The sequence below is a fragment of the Rhinolophus sinicus genome, linkage group LG03 (genome assembly GCF_036562045.2).
Source record: "Rhinolophus sinicus isolate RSC01 linkage group LG03, ASM3656204v1, whole genome shotgun sequence".
NCBI classification, from domain to species: domain Eukaryota; kingdom Metazoa; phylum Chordata; class Mammalia; order Chiroptera; family Rhinolophidae; genus Rhinolophus; species Rhinolophus sinicus.
Genome location: NC_133753.1, coordinates 136158871 through 136178363, shown reverse-complemented (window position 1 = coordinate 136178363; position 19493 = coordinate 136158871). Strand labels below are relative to the sequence as shown.

At 46.8% G+C, this 19493-nt stretch overlaps 2 protein-coding genes across 3 annotated transcripts in view; one reads left to right on the top strand and one right to left on the bottom strand.

The window, feature by feature from the left end:
• Positions 1 to 14221, top strand: part of RHOBTB3 (Rho related BTB domain containing 3) — a 76519-nt gene extending 62298 nt beyond the window's left edge. The window contains exon 11 of the mRNA XM_074328687.1: positions 14201 to 14221. Within this exon, the coding sequence (XP_074184788.1) occupies positions 14201 to 14206 (6 nt within the window). The 3' untranslated portion in view covers positions 14207 to 14221. The remainder of the gene's footprint in view (positions 1 to 14200) is intronic.
• On the bottom strand, positions 866 to 10307 carry GLRX (glutaredoxin). Of its 2 annotated transcripts, none has more exons than XM_074328704.1 (3): positions 9829 to 10307; positions 3825 to 3944; positions 866 to 2091 (listed from the first exon to the last, which is right to left on the bottom strand). In XM_074328704.1, the coding sequence occupies exons 1-2, from the start codon at positions 10033 to 10035 to the stop codon at positions 3831 to 3833; spliced, it is 321 nt and encodes a 106-aa protein (XP_074184805.1). In that variant the 5' UTR covers positions 10036 to 10307; the 3' UTR covers positions 866 to 2091; positions 3825 to 3830. The 2 variants fall into 2 exon arrangements, with proteins under 2 accessions (XP_074184805.1, XP_019583463.2); XM_019727904.2 differs by having other exon boundaries at positions 866 to 2088; positions 9829 to 10152.
• Positions 14222 to 19493: the final 5272 nt, after the last annotated feature.

The following is a 19493-nucleotide window of genomic DNA, read 5'->3' as shown; positions in this document are numbered from 1 at the left end:
CCACCCGGGTGTTCATTTAAATAGATCTATGCCTGCTGTACACTCTTATATAGGCCTAATACATTTTGCAGTTTGGGAGGTGTGGCGGAGGAAAGAGTTAGTTTTGCGTGACATTTTAAACCACATGCAGGTATTGCTTGGATAAAATAGACCTAAGGTGCTAGGAACTGGGCATACAAAGCTGTTTAAGTTAAGGCGCTTGGCTTTGAATACAGTATTTCTGAATCCGGCAAGAGACCAGTACAGGTGATTGTTACAACCCGAGGAGAGTGGGCAAGTACCCCAATGCAGAGTGCTTTAGGATGACAGAAGAGGGAGCCACCGGCTTTCTTACAGAAGCAGTGAGGAGAGAGGGTAGGTATAGGGGAGATAGTCCGTAAACCAGGCCTTGAAGGAGGACTTTGAAAGTAGAACAAAGGAGAAGAAACAGGGAGCAGGAAGGGTACAAGCGTGTGAAGGAAGCAGGGGCTGGTGGTCTGGTGTGGGTCAGGGACTGCAGGGTGCACAGCGCACAGCCTCCGGAAGGTGGCTTCCTGGTGCTGCGCGGTGCAGAACCGTAACCGGTGCGTAACCGCAACCGGTTTGTGACAGCAACCGGTGCGTTACCGTAACCGGTGCATAACTGTAACCGGTGTGTAACCGTAACCGTAACCGGTGCGCAGGCGCAGTCCACAGCGATCTGCTTGAAGGGAAGGGAGACGAAGACAAACGTACAAGGGTATTAGGTAAGAAATGGAAAGATGGAATATGAGAGGAATAAGACTATTAATGAAACCCAAACATTCAGTAGGCTAGTGTTGACATATTCAAATGATTTGTCATTTCAGTATGAAATTTAAAAATCACATCAATCATTTGTACTCGGTGAAGGATAATAACACGTGCCTTTATTTACAGTGACAGGGTCAAACATGAATAAAGCTTCACATCGATGTATCTCACAGTAATAGCATTCCTTAAGGTCTCGAGAACATAGAAAAGAATTGGACAAATATCACTGTGTCATCTATGACTACTTCTTCATTAGAAAAGACATTAACCTTTCACATCAGAGATGGCAAAAGGAAATGAACTTTATCCTGCAATTCTAGAACAAACTTCACAATGACGGATTCCTTCAGTTTTCATAGAGTGGGGGGGGAGGAGAGAAAGTAATTTAGGACAGTGTTTCTCAAATTTGGGTACTTTCCAGACATATTCTTGGTGGGGGGGTTGCAAGTTTTCTATAAAAATGTTTTAAATTTTATGTTTTACTCTTGTTCATAATCTAAACAAATGAATGCACCCTTGATCAGGAGAACCTGGATGGTCATCGTACATCACAGAGTGTTGCCACACGGTCACAGCATCTGTGCTTGTACCTCTGGTCCCTGTAGCACCAAGTGAAGACCCACTGTGCTTAACTTTTCATGTGGCGTTTCTCACATTGGGTCCTCACACTCTTCACAGAAGTGTACAACCATTCCTGTGAGATCTGGGAGTTGTCAAGGTTAAAAACACTGGTTCAGAGCAGTGATTCTCACCTCCAGATAGGATGGTAGGGGATGGTGACTAGGGAGACAGATGTAGTTTGTAAAAGCACATTCAAAATACCTACTGATTTCATAAAACAAACTCTGTAAAGTTAAACAGAGTCATTTTCAGGCAGTAGAGGAAAACCAACTATAGATTCATCTGTAGGGGGTCTGGGATAAACTTGGTTGAGAAACCCTGTCTTAGAGGAGTCCTAGCACAAGAAGAAGAGTAGGAACCATGTGCTAAAGAGAAAGAACTTTTTGGGTCAGTGAGTGAATCCTGAGCCATAACTGGTCATGGTCTTTTGGAACGCAAAGGCCAATCCAGAAGAAACCCAAGACGTCCATCAACCTTCTCAGACTTGTGGTTTGGGGCAAGTGGGTCCATTTAATACTGAGTCAAGACAAGGAAAGTCTGTTTTTGCCAAAAATCTCTCCCCTCCCCTTTTTTTGGTTTACATATTTCAGAATTTTCAGTTGCTGTAGCTGGGTAAAGGTAGCCCGAGATCCATCCACCAAGAAATGCTGCCATCATTTGTATCGACATCCAGCTGATATCAGCCTGGGGTCCGCTCTGCTAGGAAAAAATACAAAGAATTGGATTTTCTTGGAAAGGTGAATTCCCCCTCAATTCCCTTTCATCACCAGAACACTGAATCTTGTTATTTAAGCACGATTAGTTACAGATGGCCTTGAGATGCAGTTACCAGCAAAATACACAGAGCATATAATGCTGAAGGACAATGCAAATAAAGAGGCCTTGTGAATATGGGGGACTCTAGTGCCCTCCCTAACATAGAGGTCATTGGGGAAATTATATTTCCCATCTTTCCAGGGAAGTCATTAGTTTTCTCCCATTCTTAATCTAAACCTAAACTGCTAAGAAGTGTTCTAGCATAGAAAACATTTGGCACCACAATTAATTGGGTTTTGGGTGCCTTAGTGCATGGGGATGAGAAAGCTAACACAAACAGATGTAGTGTTCACCTGCCGTGATAATGTTGTAGAATTGCGCTTAGAAGGTTTATAATATTGACTTTTATTTCAAGGGATTCAGTTGTATTTTTTCAGTATGTTTCTTTTTTCTTTCTTTCTTTTTTTTTTTTTTTTACTTCTGTTGCTATTCTGAGTAACCACCATAAATTATATGTACTCATTGCTCAAGGGTAACTTATTAATTAGTGGGCCAGAAATACCCCTCAAGGAACATTTTGTTTGAAGAACCACAAATGTCTCCTTTGACTAAAAAAGAAACACTGCGTCTCTCTGTGTATGAGTCAGTAGAATTGGCCTAGTTAGAAGCTAGCTAGCACTAACAAGAGCTGGGGGACAGGGGAGTCCATCAGACCCCAAAAGTATCCTGGTTCCTTTCTAAAGAGTTCATCACCCTAAGGTTCTCCATTCAGCCAAGGATCGCCTTTAGAAAACTTTGTTTTGTTGTTTGGGAAGCCCATTAGATTAAATTGATTTGCAGTGTGAACACAGGTAAAGCAAAATTACCTTGATTTCACATTGCCTGTATAATCCAATTGCTTACCATGAGCTGTGAGCTCCGGCCCCTGCCCACATTTCTTCCTTGTTATTGTACTTCACTCAGTCTGTTCTTGCTTGCTTTCTAATCCTTGGGTATTCTATACTTGTCACCTCAGGGCCTTTGCACATGCTATTCCCTCTGTCTGAAACACTTCTGCTTCATCTTTACCTGGCTGTCTCCAGGTCTCAGCTCAGCCATCCCTTCTGAGAAAGGCCTTCCTTTACCATACTGTGTTTCCCCGAAAATAAAATCGGGTTTTATATTAATTTTTGTTCCAAAAGACACATTAGGGCTTATGTTCAGGGGATGTCATCCTGACAAGTCATGCTAGGGCTTATTTTCCAGTTAGGTCTTATTTTCGGGGAAACACGGTATTAGCTAAATTTGCTCCCCACCCTCTGCCATGTTCCATCACATTATTCTCTTCATTTGTTTCAGGAATTATTTACTTATTTTTGGTATGTCTACCTCTGTAGAATATAAGCTCCATGTTATAGTCTCTGTTCATCACAATATTCCCAGGGCCTAGTAGTGTCTGGCACATAGTAAATGTTCAATAAATATGTGTTAAATGAAAGTTTAGTGAAAGCTTTCTCCTGTTGACACAGTTAATCCCTTTGTAAAATGGGAAATTCATAAATGACATTATAGTTCCTCACATCATGCCAAATCATTCTTTCCCTAGCCAGGGTGCCTTCCTAGAGTGTAAGAAAACATGTCAGTAGCATGCCACCATCTCCCAGTGTTCCTGGCCCACCACCCCACCTGTCACTCACCTATCATTACTGTAGAGCTCCAATCTGCTCTAGCCTCTTCAGCAGTTCCCCACTCTGATGCATCTTTTCTAGATCCGTGCATCCGCCTATACACTCTTTACCGATAAAGACCCGAGGTACCTAGGAAAAAAAGCAAACAAACCAGGACATTTAAGGAATTTAATTATTAGGTTTGGGAGAATGACATTTTATCCTTCCTCTAAGTATTTCCCATGATCCAAAGCTTTTCAAATCACTGTACAATCTCCTCGTGTATATTGCAGGTCAGAACTGTATTCTAAGCATAAAATTATCCATTAGAGAATGTTTTCAGGCCAAGATGTTTTTTTTTAATTGAGTGTGCTGTGCATGAGGTGGCCGAACTTGTCAAAGTGATTTAAAATTTTCACTCTGCAGAGACACATTTCAGGGAAAGAATTTTGGTTGGCTGCAGCTAGACCACACTGATTGAATTCTGGTTTCTGTTCAGCTGGGACCACACCTGAGCGCCATGGCAACCAGGCAGGAGTTTGTTTCTAAATACAGCTGGAGAAATTTTGCATTAGGTCCCTGTCCCCGATTTTCAGATTTACAGCCATCCTGCTATTATAGGCTCTGTCCTCAACTGTGGAAGGGGTGGTGTGGTATGTTAGTCTCTTTCTTTAATTCCTGGCCCATCATCATCATCAGATGTTTAAGCGCTGCAGCTCTGGGAGCAGGGCCATTCCTCTGCTTTAGCGTCACACTTGCCCTGGTGGGTCACCCAATGTCCCCCAAGGCAAGCAGGCTGACGCAGTCATGATGTCTGTTGAATGCGTCCATCCAGTCACACTCAGCTCCCGCCCACTGTGTGGTTCAGGCACATTCCAGAAATCCATAGGCTTTTGGAATCCTGGAGGAGGAGGGAATTCTCCCACTCTGGCCCAACTTCCAGGCCCAGGATGTTACAGACAGCCTAACTGGCAGTGAAGAAACAAGCACAACAGAGGTCACCTGAGTGATCAGAAGCAAGCAGGTCCTTTCCTGAACCCTAGGAGCATACCGCAAGGGGCGGGAGAAGTGAAAGAGAAGCGGTTAGAATATTCTCATAGCTTTTGGTTTTCCTCAGAAAGCTTAATAATTCCAGTGAATTTTTTAAAAAGTGAGAGAGGTGAGAACAAGGGATGAATTATTTCAGATATGTCCTTAACATTTTTATCAAGAAGGGGTGTGGGTGGAAGTGGGCTTTAAAAATTAAGGCCAAAAACTTCAAAAGGAGTCCTCCACCACATTTCAACAACAATTTCCTGCGTCCCTAGTGCGGGAGAGCAGAGCTGCCTCCCAGAGAGAACGCCTGGGTGTGTCTCCTGAGGTCTCAGAAGGTGCTGCCTGTGTGGGGACCCTGCAAATGCAAAGTGCCATCAAGGCAGCTTTACTGTGACTGACCAGCTGAAGGAAGAAGAGTCGCAGAAAGCTGAGGTCAGCAACCTAAGTTTTTCCCTGGGGGCTGGCCATGATTTTAGAGAAAAATAAAGCTCCCCCACAAATTGTTGGGGCCCTTTGGCATCTGTCTCCCCAGGAACACTTGGCTATGGTCCGTTGTAACAGTAAATAGAACAGAATCTTCATGTCATCGTAACATAATTATACTGCAGAACTCCTGTTGGAGGCAGGGCCTAATGAAATAAAAATAACCCAAGCTTTAAATAAGGAAGAGGGGTATTCATTCTTGAACTTCTATCGTTTCAAAAGGAATTGAGCAACGGTCACCGCTCCTACAGCTTGACTGGTCTGCACCTGTGAGGAGGGTGTTGGCCACGAGGGTGGGAGTGAAGTCAGTTGGAAAGAAGGCCCTGCCAAGCAAGGAGTCCTCTCCTAAGACAGTGGAACGCGCCCCAGGACTGCCAAAAGGCTTGTTAAAACACAGATTTCTACTCCCCCGCCTCCAATTTCTGATGCAGCTCTGGGTCGGGGGTCCAAGAATCTGCCTGTTTGATAAGTTCCCAGGGGATACTGACACTGCCTCTCCAGGGATCACGTTTGCAAACGACAGGTTGACCGTGAGCGGCCGTTCATTCTTTCCAGGGTACCTGAGGCTTTGAAAACCCACAGCCCTCCAGCCACCCCAAGATGCCTGAGACAGGCCTTGCATGCGATCAGGCCGTCTCCAAGGCGGAGTTCTGTGCACACCATCTGGCAGAGAAGCTGGCTTGCCTGAGAGCTGAAAGGCCACTTTCACACACCCTCCAGTCTCCGACGCAGCAAAACTACCTGAAAGCCATCAATTCCTGGCACCCCAAAGAGCAGAATTACAGGCAACACCAGACAGTCTGTGTGTGTTGGGGGGGGGGGGGGGGGTGGCTGTGGTGACAAAACAGGAAACTTGATTCAGCTGAGGAAGGAAGCGGAACTGCACCCTCAGTGCCCGCCCCTCCTGGCCCCATTCCCCCTTTCAGAGGAAGCTGAGAGATGTTTCTGTCAAGAAGCAGAAAGAGAGCTGGCACCATAAATAAGCTCGGTGATTTGGGGGCCCGTACTCTCCTGGAGCCGGTTTCTCCCAGCCTCCGCTAGGTGGCATCACTGTGCTCTGAGGTTACTCAGCTGCAGCTGCTCAAAGCTACCTGCCAACACTCCTCACCACATCCTGGGGCTCCGTCCCTGGAACAAACCACCATCGTTTCTCTGAGTTACAGCTACAGCCTGATGCCTCTCCGTGTGTCCCTGCAGTCTTGTTCCCACAGCCGCCAGAGTGATCCTTCCACGCCTAAGGCAGATGACATCACTCTGCTCGTCTCACATCCCCAGCCACTGTCGTGACTGCTTGAAAGGCCTTCCCAACCTGTACCCCATTATCTCCCAGACCTCATCTCCTCCTACTGTCCTACTTGCTTACAATGCTCCAGGCACACAGGCCGCCTTATAAGGCACACTTCCGACCTTTGTACCGGCTGCTCCCACTGAAACACTTACCCCTAATGTCTGTGTGCCTCGCTCCTTTAGAGACCTACTCAAGTCAGTGATGCCCAGTGGCTCCATGTAAAAGTGTACCTTGCTGCCAGCTGCCCACCTCCCTTTCCTACTTAGTTTTTCTCCATAGATATATCACTTACCACCTTCCAACATACTATTTTATGTACTGTATTTACTAGGATGTAAGTTCCACAGAGGCAGGGGCTTTTGTTTGTTTTGTTCATGGAGGTGTTTCCAATGTCCAGACAAGTGCCTAGTACGAAGTAGGTGCTTTAAAACATTTGTTGTAGCCCACAAAATTATCCTTCAAAAATGAAGGAGAAATAAAAGTCGTTCTCACACAAAAATTGAGGGAATCTGTTGCCCATAGATCTGCCTGGCAAGAAAAGTTCAAAGAAGTTCTTCAAAGAGAAGAAAAATGATAGAGGTCAGAAACTCAAATCTACCTGAAGAAAAGAACATTTTTAGACAAGGAATAAATGAAGGCACTGATCCAGGAGCTGTGGCTATAGCAAAACCAAAACAGATTTCTCTGGCACCTGGCCTGACTGAAGGTATGACTTCCTGTAAGCAGTCACATCCTGCTGGGCTGACTCCTTGCAGTGACACAGGTCATAATAGGATAAGATGGTGTCATGCAGGGTCTCTGGTTCCGCTCCCCACATAAGAACGCAGGATATGGTGAGGCCAAAAAGAAACACCCACGGAGCCATAGCTAGGGGAGTCATATTCTGGCTGGCGGCTGGGCTGGAGACATATGAAACAGGAGCCACACTATCCGCAACCTGCCGTCCACTTCTCTCTGCCAACCAACCCCACTTGCTAACTGCAATCCACCGTGCTAACTGCAATCTGCTCTTGCTAGCTCAGCCACCATCTCCTTGCTAGCCCCTCATTTGCTGCTAGCCTAGCCACAGCAGTTATATTAGTGGTCAATGGCTCACTGGTTACAGCTGATGGCCATCCAATCACAGTTGATGGCCATTTACTACCTGAGCCAGCACCTTTCCATGTGAGGGTGAGAGGCTGGAAACTGCACTCCTGGCTCTGTCCCCACAGATGGCAACTGCTTTCAAGTGTCCAATCTCTTCAAATATAAACCCATCACTGTTGGGGGCCCTGAAGCATACAAATTGAAAGGATTTGTTCTTCTCCTTGGAGAAGAGCATTTAGGACTCAAGAACCTGTGAAAAATATTTTTAAAAGTTCAGAAAACAAACTTTAAAGGCCACCAGAAGAAAAATTGTTACTTTATAAAGAAATGAAAGAAAACATTTGTTGAATGAATGCGTGAAGAGATTTGTATTCCCTGCTAAAGAATAGATGCTGCCGAGCTGACAGGCATGGCTCCCAAAACCTTTTGCAAATTGGAATTACTTGGGGATTTGTTTTGGATAGGAAATAAACTCTTTACTTTTTTCCAGCTTTACTGAGGCATAATCGACAAATTTATGTATAGTAAGATGCAAATGTCATGGTTGTATACATTGTAAAATAATTTCCATAATCAAATTAATACATCCATCACCTCACATGGTTATCATCTTTGTGTGTGGTGAGGATACAGAAGATCTACTCTCTTTGCAAACTTGAAGTATATGTTACAGTATCATTAACTGTAATCACCACGCTATACATTGGACCCCTAGAATTTACTCATAACTGAAAGTTTGTACCCTTTTACCGAGGGGGTCTTTAAAACTACTGAGGCCGGGTTCCCACCTCCAACATGGTGATTTAATTTGTATGGGGTATGACTTGGGCATTGGGATATTTCTTTTTTAAACCCCTCAGGTGATTCTAATATGCAGCAATGTTTAGGAACCGCTGGCAGAGGTGGGCTCATCACGGTGGGCGCCATGGCAGTGCTAGCACGGCCCTCTCCCTCTCAGGGCCCAGGCAGCCTATACAGCTGCTGGTGTTCTCTGCTCCAGGTCCTCCCAGAGACCTCCAGAGCTGGGGCCCTGGCATCAGTGGTATAACATGCTTAGCCTCCCTTTGCACCAGAACGCTGATTTGTCACTGGAGAGGAAGAGAGAAACAGCCTCCTGTGCTTTACACTGAGAACCCAAAGAAAGCCCTATAAGCCAAACTAAAACTGAACTGGGATATGTGCTCCTGCAAACATGGTGTCCTCAAACGTGTGCTGAAAGGGAACTTGGATGAGCTGGTTGGGACACCATTCACCCCAGCCAGCGCCAGAATTGATACAGGCAATCTGCTTGGCTGGGCATCCCACAAGAAGCTGAGGGCGCTGAGGCAGAGGAAGACGTCAGATCCAGGACAGCAGTTCTTAGATGGTCTTTTCGTCTATTCATAGCAAAGGGGACTTGGAGGTCGTCAGCTCTAGTCCAGTCTTGCAGCCAGGGAGGTCCTTAAGGATCCCAGAATGCTGACTTGCCCCAGATCCCACAGCAAAGTCGCTGTGAGAGCCGGGCCAGACCTCTGGCCTCTGGACTTCCTCCTATGACAGACCTGGAAACACCCCATAACTTAGAACAAGGGGCAGGTGATGAGCCGTTAGATTTTTCCAGTGGAAGAAGTTAGACAAGGAAGAATGAGCCAAATTGGGTAAGGTTAAATAGAGCCTAGAGAAGACTGAAGGGCAGCGAATCCCACCTGGCCACGGGAACACAGAAGAAAGCGTGCACATGATTCCCATGTGGACAACAGAGAGGCACGGATCACACTTGACCCCTCCACCCCACCTTGCAGTGCCAGCCCTGCAAGCTGAAAACTGCCACTTCACAATGGTGCTTAAAACAAAGACTCCACCTGATTCCTCAGTGACTCCAGACAACTGCTGGGCCCATGGACCCTGACACCCAGCACAATCGCTGTGTCCCCTCCTGGGCTCTAAGAGGGGCCGTTGGCCGCAGTCCAGCCGCCCATTTGAGGGAGCATTGTCTTCTCTCTGGCGCCCTCCCCCACCCTGCACAGCCCTCCCCACGCCTTGAGTGACGGAGCCCTAGTGGTGTCCTAGAGAAAAGCACAGGCTACCCTTTCACAGCCCTGACAAGAAAAAGGAATCCGGGCGTCTTTCCCCCAGCCTTTTAGAACAAAACCCCAGACTCACTGTTCTGGCTCCTGTGAGATGCTTCAAATAATCTTGAATCTGCTCTGTGTTACCGGTGGCTGTGATGTCGACAAATTCCAAAGTCCCTTGTTTGAAAGGAAATTGAAGGAGGAGCTCTTTGGTCCGTCTGCAGTAAGGGCAGGTGGGCTTGATGAACACCACCACTTTCCCAGGATGGATTTTGCCGTTCACGAACTCCTGAGCCATGCTGACAGGCTGTAGCCTCCTGGGGAGCGATCCTCAGTTGCAGGTACTGCTCAGGAGTAAAACGGAGGCCCAGCTGGCTGGCTTTCATTTAAAGGAACCTCCCTGGAGGAGGAGTTAGGCGGGTAGCGTGCTCCATTGTTAAAGGGACAGCCCTCAAGTCGTCCCTCCCTGGTGTAACTCACCAGCGAGTGATGCCAAGGAATGCATACTCGTATTTCTCATCAGTCGCTGGGCCCGGGTGTCACTGCTGTCCTCAGACCTTTCAGGGGTTCCTGTCCTTTGGCAGAAAGCAGGGTCAGATCACCCTCTGGGGAAGCAGAAAGCACACCGACCAGCCCCAGGGAAAGGTCTGAGCAGGCTGTGACCTCCTAGAGTATAAAGTCTTTGTTTGCCCTCTCAGAGACACGGTTTTAAAAATGCAAATTAATCAGACAACAAAAAAAGTAAAAATGTGGTTTTAAAAGTGTGCTCGCCAACAGAATCATTCAAGAAACAGAAAGCATTGAAATCTCTTTAGAGGAAGTGAAACTGAAATTCTGACTTGGCATCTCTGTCTTGAGGTTTCTTCCAGGTCCTCTTTTGCTTTGCTGTCCAGGGGTTTTGTTGTTGTGATTATTTTTCATGGAATTAGTTCCCAACATTTAAAAATCTGGAGATTTCACAAAGCCATCTGGCCTTGCACTTCTCTGAAAAGTCAAGTCTGACAAGACAGCTTGCATTGCTGGTGGCAGCTGCTGGGGTGGAGTAGCTGTTGTCCCCTCTGGACAGGGCAGAGGAAATCTGATGCTGTTCCCTGGGGAGCCCCTGCTTCCTAGTAGCAGGTGCAGCAAAGTGTTCTGTTCTAGGTCTGACCCCTTCTGTGTGCAGGTAAGGTAAATACATAAATGAAGGAAAAGCCCCATGGAACTCGAATCATCCTTTTCCCCGGGAAGTGTTTTACTGAAACTAGGGTATCTTCAGAGAGATGGGGCCTGGCTCAGAGCTGGACATCCCCACTGATTGTCATGTCGGTGGAACCTCAAGCATAGTGTGATTTCTCAAGGGAAGAAAAGTGACTCCCAGAAACTGCTTTAATTATTACTAATATTAAATGGCAACATGAGAAACACAGATCCTGAGTCACGGAGAGGGAGCTAGTAAGTGAGATCTCTGTCAACAAAAAGATTGTGCCGGGGCTGGGAGACTTTAGGCCCTGTCCTGCTCAGGGCTTGGGACTTCTCAACACTTCGCTTCACTTTTCCTCCTGAATACACTCTGTGTCGTCCTTCTTTTTCTTCCTTTAGCTCAGACTCCTGTAGCCAATCGCTCCCTGAGGCCCAGGGTCTCCTCAGGACCCTCAGGGCTGCCGCCTTCTGCTCACCCAGCCCAGGTTCGTCAGTACACCTTGTACCTGCCTGTCCCCTCACAGCCCTGCTCTTCTCAGTGTCTAGGTGTGGGGACAGAGCCAGGAGTGCAGTTTCCAGGCTCTCACCCTCACATGGAAAGGTGCTGGCTCAGGTAGTAAATGGCCGTCAACTGTGATTGGATGGCCATCAGCTGTGGTTAGTTGGCCGTCAGCTATAACCAGTGAGCTATTGGCCACGAATATAACTGCTGTGGCTATGCTAGCAGAAGATGGGGGCTAGCAAGAGGATGGTGGCTGAGCTAGCAAGTGCAGATTGCAGCTAGCAAGTGGGGTTGATTGGTTGGCAAAAAAGCAGAGTGTGGCTTGTGGATTCTGTGGCTCCTGCTTCCTGTGTCTCCAACACAGCCACCAGCGAGAATATAGCGGTATGACTCCCCTATCTATGGCTCCGTGGGTGTTCCTTTTTGGCCTCACCATGTCCTGCGTTCTTATGTGGGGAGCAGGAGTAGAGACCCCACGTGACTCCCTGCACGACACTAGGGTTCACCTCCCCTGCTCTGTGGGCTCTCTTCTCTGAGCATGTCACTCTGTTCACATCTTTCCCTTGTTAAAAACCACCACGACCTTCTCTCTCCTTTGGCCCTGTTTTCCTGCCTCTGCCCTTTCCTTAACAGACAAGTTTCACGAAACTCGGTGTTCTGTTTGCTTTCTGTACTTGACTCACCTCCTACTCCTCACTTCAATAGAATCAGACTTTCTTATCAATGTTTCCACAGAAATTCCTTTGGCCAACATCAGTCGTCACCTCTGTATTGCTAAATCTCCTTGTATAGTACGTAAGTGTCCTGACTCAGACTAAGTGTGGGTGTAGAGTTTTTGGTAAACTGGTGGAGTGAACCTTCCAAAGGATCTGTGTGCATAGGGTCCCCTGGGGGTTGGGTAGCTGGGGCAGAGGCTGGGGTACAGGGGGACTCTATCATCTGCCCTACAGCTCAGCCCCAGTAGTGTCTGAAGCCTTAGGACACATGGCCCCAGGACACAGCTGAAGACGGCATTTTCTTGAGGGACTGTGTGAGATGGGTCACAAACAGATGGCAAAGAGGGGGTGTCTGCACCTCCATTTCCCAGAAAATGCTGTGACTTCAGCTCAGTGAAAAATTCAAAGCATACTCCGCCGCACTGGCATCATGAAAGTTTGTAGCGTTGGCACATCAGGAGATGGAACACACGGGCCTCGGGCATCTTGGGCGTCGGGGGGCTGCCATGGAGTTGTCAGGGGGCCCTGTCCTCAAGTACTATGGACATAAGAAGGGGTGTGTGTGGACTCTTCTTGGGTTTTTGCAATATACCCCTATGCACTCCCAGAAATACTAAGAAATGAGGATTTTTTTTTTTTTAAAGGAAATGGAGGTCCTGCTGTATAAAAGGTTGACAACAAACTAGTGTAAACTATAGGCTATTACCGTGATCCCCTTCATAACTGCAGGTTGATGAGGGCTGTGGAAATTTGGCCACAAATGAACACTTTCTCAGGCTTTTTCTTGCCCACTTTCCAGGATTGGACCCTGTAGATCACTGTCCTCATCTTGAAGCTCTCTTCTTCCCAATGTAATTTGCAACATAATTTTTTTATTCTTCCTGTATCTCTGGGTATTCTCTCCCAGCTTCTTTCTCAGGAATTTTGTCTGCACATGTGGTATATCCTGGGACTTGATCCTCTTCTCACTGTGTGCACATCGTCCTTGAAAGATTCTGTCTGCACGCATGGCTCCCGCTATGTGTCACCTATTTGTTGATGAGCACCACATTTATTTTTCTTGTCTTGACTTCTCTCCTAAGCCTCAGGAATGATAGCTCTTTGTCTACTAAGAAGACTCACCTGGGCATTCCTTGGGCCTCTCAGCCTCAGTGTGACCAAAACTGAAGCCACCCTCCTCTCTCTTCCATCTCTGCTCACCCTCCCACAAGTAGCATCCTGTATCTAGCCCAGCGGGCCGTACAGACATGGACAATGGACGCAGTGGTGAGCCATGTTCTAGGTAGGATAACAGAAGTATGTATAGGAACAAGGGTAACCAAAAGGGAGTGGTCATTCCCACCTGGAGAGTGACACAGGTGACTAGGAGGAATCCTGATAGATGAGATGTTTGTGAGTCTCCAAGGTGGGGAAGGGCATGGCCGGCAGAGGAAGAGGAAAAGCAAGAATGGCATAAACGGTGCTTGGTATTGAGTGTAGTTGCGTGAGGATGGAGTATTAGAGGTTTGAGGTCAGGAGAGTAGAAAGAGGCAACTGGAGAGCAGGCAGGTGATGGGTGTACTTTACAAGCTAAAGAGTAAGGACTTCACACACATGAAGCGAGGAGCCGTCATAGGTGTATTTTAAGCATGAGTAGATTTGCAGTTAAGTATTTGATGAATTCAGGGCTTTGTCACGTATCCCAAGTAATACAATGAGTGCCTGAAAGCAGTTTGGCCACAGAAGGGCTCTACGGAGTGGTAGGAATGCTTTGGGGCAGGCAAACATTTCAGGGTCCTTCAAGACTCACCCTGGGACCAGTCCTGGCTTCCACGCGGCTGGAAGTGGTACAAAATGGGCAGCTCAGTAGCTGGTGGTCCAGCATTGCTCTGTGCTGCCCTCAAGACGTCCTTGGCTGATCGTAGCTGCCCTGGCCTATTGATATGTCACTATTGGCGCTCAGGTGAATGGGCGGGGTGGCCAGCAGCCCTTTCCAACTTCAGACACAGGAAGATTCTGGTTTGTGGCTGGGCCCGTTTTCAGAGTCTGATCCTGTTTGATGTACTTTCTCTGAACCTCTCTAGATTTGACCATGGAGGACCAATCCAACTCTAACTGTAGACTCTAACTCCAGATTTGACCATGGAGGACTTCTGACTGTGACTCTAACTGAAATCCCTCTGGTCGGACCATTTCCTCACCTTTTACCTCTATGTGGAACTGCTCGATGCTGAGCTCAGTGACACTGACAGCTACCATTTACTATGTACCTACTGTGTGCCGGCTCAGTGCTAGGAGCTTTACATAGATCATCTCTAATCCTTACAGTAACTTGGAAAAGTAGATACTTTAGATCCCAAATGATTAGAGGAATAAGGACAGGATCCCTGACTTGGAGGACCTGAAGTTCAACCAAGGTCTGAAGTTCAACCAAGGTCTAGGTTTCACCATTTGGAAGGTCTCTGTTGCCACCTTGTCTAAGATCCAGACTCAGTTTAGGTATGGTGTGTCGCCTACTATAATAATACTGGTGACCTGAAAGTATCCCACTGAGGTTTCTCGCTGTCATTTAAGTTCAAGACTATATCCTTGACCTTTATAGGGATTTCACCATACTTAGATCTTACTCTCACTATTGATTTCATGGGAGGGAATAACCTCTATTCTTCTTCTCTCCTTAACCTAATCATATCAGAAACCAAATTAAGCCCTTTATTTAGTTTGAGTTTATTAGGAATCTTTTTATTAGGGGCATCAAGAAACAAATGGCAGGGCCGGCCCAGTGGCTCAGGCGGTTAGAGCTCCATGCTCCTAACTCCGAAGGCTGCCAGTTTGATTCCCACATGGGTCAGTGGGCTCCCAACCACAAGGTTGCCGGTTCAATTCCTCGAGTCTCGCAAGGGATGGTGGGCTGCGCCCCCTGCAACTAGAAACAGCAACTAGAAACGGCAACTAGAAACGGCAACTAGACCTGGAACTGAGCTGCGTCCTCCACAACTAAGATTGAAAGAACAACTTGACTTGGAAAAAAGGCCTGGAAGTACACACTGTTCCCCAATAAAGTCCTGTTCCCCTTCCCCAATAAAATCTTAAAAAAAAAAAAAAAAAAAAGGAAGCAAATGGCATTATGTATCTGTCTTTTCCCAGCCCTTGGTGCCAAGGTAGAAGATCTCACAGGGCATCATCATACCTGTCTTCTTTGGGATGGGTGTGGTTGGGGATAGATGGAGGGCTAAGGATTTCCCTGGGGCTGTGATTGGATTCCATAAGAGTCTTCCCAGGCATAGGGTTTTAATTTTCCTTCTTATACCTTCTTCAGTGAATTTTTATCATATGCATGTATTAGTTTTATGATTAATGTTTTCCTTATTTAAAGTAAAAAGTGCTTGGGCAGAAAGGAGGTGGAGAAAACCAGTGCAGAGTGGCCTTTGAAGAACTGGCAGGTGAAGGGGAAATGATAGGGAAATAGCAGAGTTAAGGACATAGCAGAGTTAAGAAAAAGTATCTTAATATGACAGAACTTAAGTTGGGCTTTTTTGTTTTTGCTGTTGTTTGTTTGTTTTTGTTTCTGTCAAGGCAGCAACCAGTTGGAGGGGGAAAATATAGGTGTGAGTGAAAGAGAGGACGCTTGATGGCGCGAGATCACAGACAGAGCTGAGGGTAGGGGACAGAAGGCCAGGCAGTGGGGTCAACCTTAGTGAAAAGGAGGGAACATCTTTGAGGGGAGTGCTGTGTGGAGGGAACATGTGGAGAGGGACATCTGGGGCTGAGGATGACAAGCCAGGTGGCTACAATGAGAACCCAAGAGACAAGGTACTCTAGATTCTGACACATGGCTGGGACAGCCCAACATGGGCTCCAGGCTGGAGAGGAGGCAGGTGAAGCCAGGAGGAGATGATGAAAGCGCAGAATGGGGAGGGGTTCGTGTCAAAATGAAGATGAAAAACTGGTTCAGTGGCAGGGATTAAAAAACAATAAAAAAAAGAAGTTATGCTCAGTGACAGGAAATTCAGGCTCATAATCAAGTGGATACTTGGCTCTGTGACTAAATATGAGCAGCAGTGTTAGAAATGCTGAAGCAAAGCAATAAAAGTTCTTTTTGTTTCTTTTGTTTTAAAGGCGTGTTAAGCCTTTCTTGGGAAACACAACTTTACTTTGGCTAAAATGACCCTACAACTAAATGAGATACACCTAAATGAGGCAGTAATAGAGGAAAGCAAACCACCTAGGGCCAATTAGTGACCAATGCATCAAAACATTACATTAATATTTTCAGATTATCAGGTGTACAGCGTCTGCCTTATACAGGAGTGGGAGCTACCTTTATGCTCAACTGGTTGTGAAAAAATGTCTTACACATGAGCTGAGATGGTCAAAGGAAATGAATCACTTAGGGACAGAATATCTTGAATGCGAAAGGACAGCGTTCCAACCCAGAAACAATCTCTGGGCACCTGTGTGTGGGCTGTCATTTGGAATGACTTGTCCAAAGTGCTTGAGGTAAAACTGGAAGAAGCTGGAACTGGGAAATAAAGATCTGAGCTGACAGTGACTACTCAACAACAAACATCCCCAGCAGAATTAAGTTATGAATCAAGAGGAAACACCAGCCCCTTAGCCCTTCCTTGCCTGAGAATCTTCCCTCCATTTCTTTTGCCCAGATAACAACTCCCAGATTTCATGATTCCTCCACAGAATGTGAGGTTCAATTAATGGTAGATGCAAAGTGTACTTGCAACAAAATGTTTTTCAGTGGGCTTCTGGTTAATAAATTTTGGCACATCCAAATGATGAGAGAGGACATTTTGATTAAAAACAAGGGAGATAAGAACGTGCTGAGTTTTCTAGGGTCTAAAAATCAAAGTGCAGAATCATGTTTACAGAACAGTCTCTTCTATATGAATATAAAAATGTAGGGTATGAGGGTATTAGTATATGTGCATGTTATCTATCTATCTATCTATCTATCTATCTATCTATCTAGCTATCTAGCTATCTAGCTATCTATCGTCTATCTATGAATGCTATGTATCATAGATATGTCCTAACATGAAGGATTTCCAAGTGAAAAACGTCAATTTTTAAAAGTTGCAAAATAACATTATATTTTACAAAATGAGAAATAAAAAAATGATACATGTGCATGGATCCATGTACTACATGTGATATAAATGCCCAGAAAGGAGGCTGGAAGGTTACACAGCAAACTGTGGGCAGTGTGGCCCCTGCGGGGGAGAGTGGCTGGGGGTCAGATGACAGGTTTCCAACTTGGCTCTGTAGCTGTCTGTAGTATTTGAAACTTGTACAATAAGGATATATTTATGTATTATGTAATAAAAAAAAGAATAAAGACCAAAAATGAAAACTATGTGATCGACTCCTGATACCCTCCTGGGCAATTAGAGAACCGGAAAGGTGGTCATGCAGACATGAGCTGACACATCCCAGGTTTATCGAGCGCGACCATGCTGGGAGCTGCCCGACAGACCATCATAGAAAAGAGAGGGAGCAGGAAGTTTGGTGGCAATACCAGGCCCCCGTCCCTCATGTCTGCACGTTGGGGGGCTACCGGAGAACTGGGAAGAGACGGAGCTTGAAAGTTCATTTCCAAAGATAGTAACCCCTCAGCAGCTCCCCGGCAGTGGGGACAAGAAACCAACTAGAGCCTTATTGAGGTTGCTGAAGAGTAACTTCTCTACCATTTTCAGGGGAACATGGAATTTTAGGGCTTCCTCTTTGGACTCTGAATTACTAAAATATCATATTTCTGGAGAAGGCCAATTGTCACCCTATGGCTGGTGATAGATAGCTGAGTGCTGGAGCATGAGACCGCCCCATGGCCTTGCGATGAGGGCCAACATGTAGGGGCAGGTGGCCACCAAGGCCAGTGTACAAGGAGATAATAGATGGCCGGAAACTGAGGGTATTTTCTGACAGTGAAACTCTTCCCAGAGCGGAGGGCATCGGAATCTTGGCTCACAGTGAGATTCTGTGAGTGGCTGACCTCGGGAGTGAATCGACAGCCATCGATGGGATGTTTTCGAGAGCCAGCCTTCCAGGTCCTGTGTGTGCTGCACGCGAGCATCGCCTGACTCTGGCTGGATTCCTGAGGTCCCTCAGGCACAGGGCAACTGAGACCTGGGGAGGGTCAAAGCCAGGCTTCTGAATCTCCTAGCAAAGCCTGGGGAAGAGGGGTCTTGCTCAGCATAAAGGTTAGAATGCTCATTAGAGGACATTAGGGGGCTGGCCGTTGGGAGCAGGCTGTCCACCTACAACGGGACTGACAGGGCCACCTTGAGTGACAGTTCCATTCCCAACCAGCCTGACTGACCGTGAGTCCTTCTGAGGGCATCACTGCTCCAAGAGGAGCCGGTCCCATTGTCTCAATAGCAGGAAAGCAGATGTTGAACTTGTAGCCAGTGACATCGGTGAAGGAAGGGGAGAGAGAGATGAAGTGCTTGTCTATCTCCATGGCTGACGAGGGTACAGCAGGGAAGTGGGGGGCCAGGCCCTGGCAGCTGGGGGTGGGGATGTAGCACACAGCTGTAGAAACCCAAACACACCGGTTAGCAGCTTTCCCAAAGCTTCATCGCTACCTGCTCTCCCACATCCCACCTGGCTACCAAGGCAAAGGGGGCTCAGTTCTCCTCTCTCTCTGATGCCTAAGGATAGGTCACTGTGGGGCTCCCCTTCCAACATCCAGGATACCACAAACAGGACCCAGGAGGAGCAAGGGCTCTGACACGAGAAGGGGACATCGGCATCTAACTGTGGCATGGACAGTGTGGGAGCATGAAAATGCAGAGAACACACAAAGGATGTTTACCTGAGGACACACTACGGGGAGATAGAGCTGGGAGCTGGGAAATGAACCCACAGTGCCGGTGAAATTTAAAGCCTTAAGCCTATATGTGATGAGCTTTCAATTCTGTTTGCATATGAGATGCACGTAGGAGCTATGAAAATACCTGCCTGGGCCCCACCCTGGAGCCACTGAATCAGAACCCCTTAGGTTCATGTGCCCGCCAAAAACCTTCCATCTTCAGAGGGAAGACCCACCAAAAAATGCTTTCTCTGTCCTTGCCGGGAGACAGGAAATTCCCTTTGTGCTCAGACTCACCTGCCAAACAAACCTAGAGAAGCTTACTGATTCTTCGAGGTGCTGCTTTACTGCGAAAGTTGCTCTCCTGTGACATTAAACCCACAAAACTGGATCTCAGGTATCCTGGCTAAGCAGGTTCTTTGCCTCTCTTTGGAAGCCTCCCTATTTATTTATGAAACGTATATCCCCCTTACAAAGGGTCAGCATGAGCCTTCGCAGAGATGAATTTCCCCCTTACAAAGGGTCAGCATGAGTCAGCTCAGAGATTTATTGAA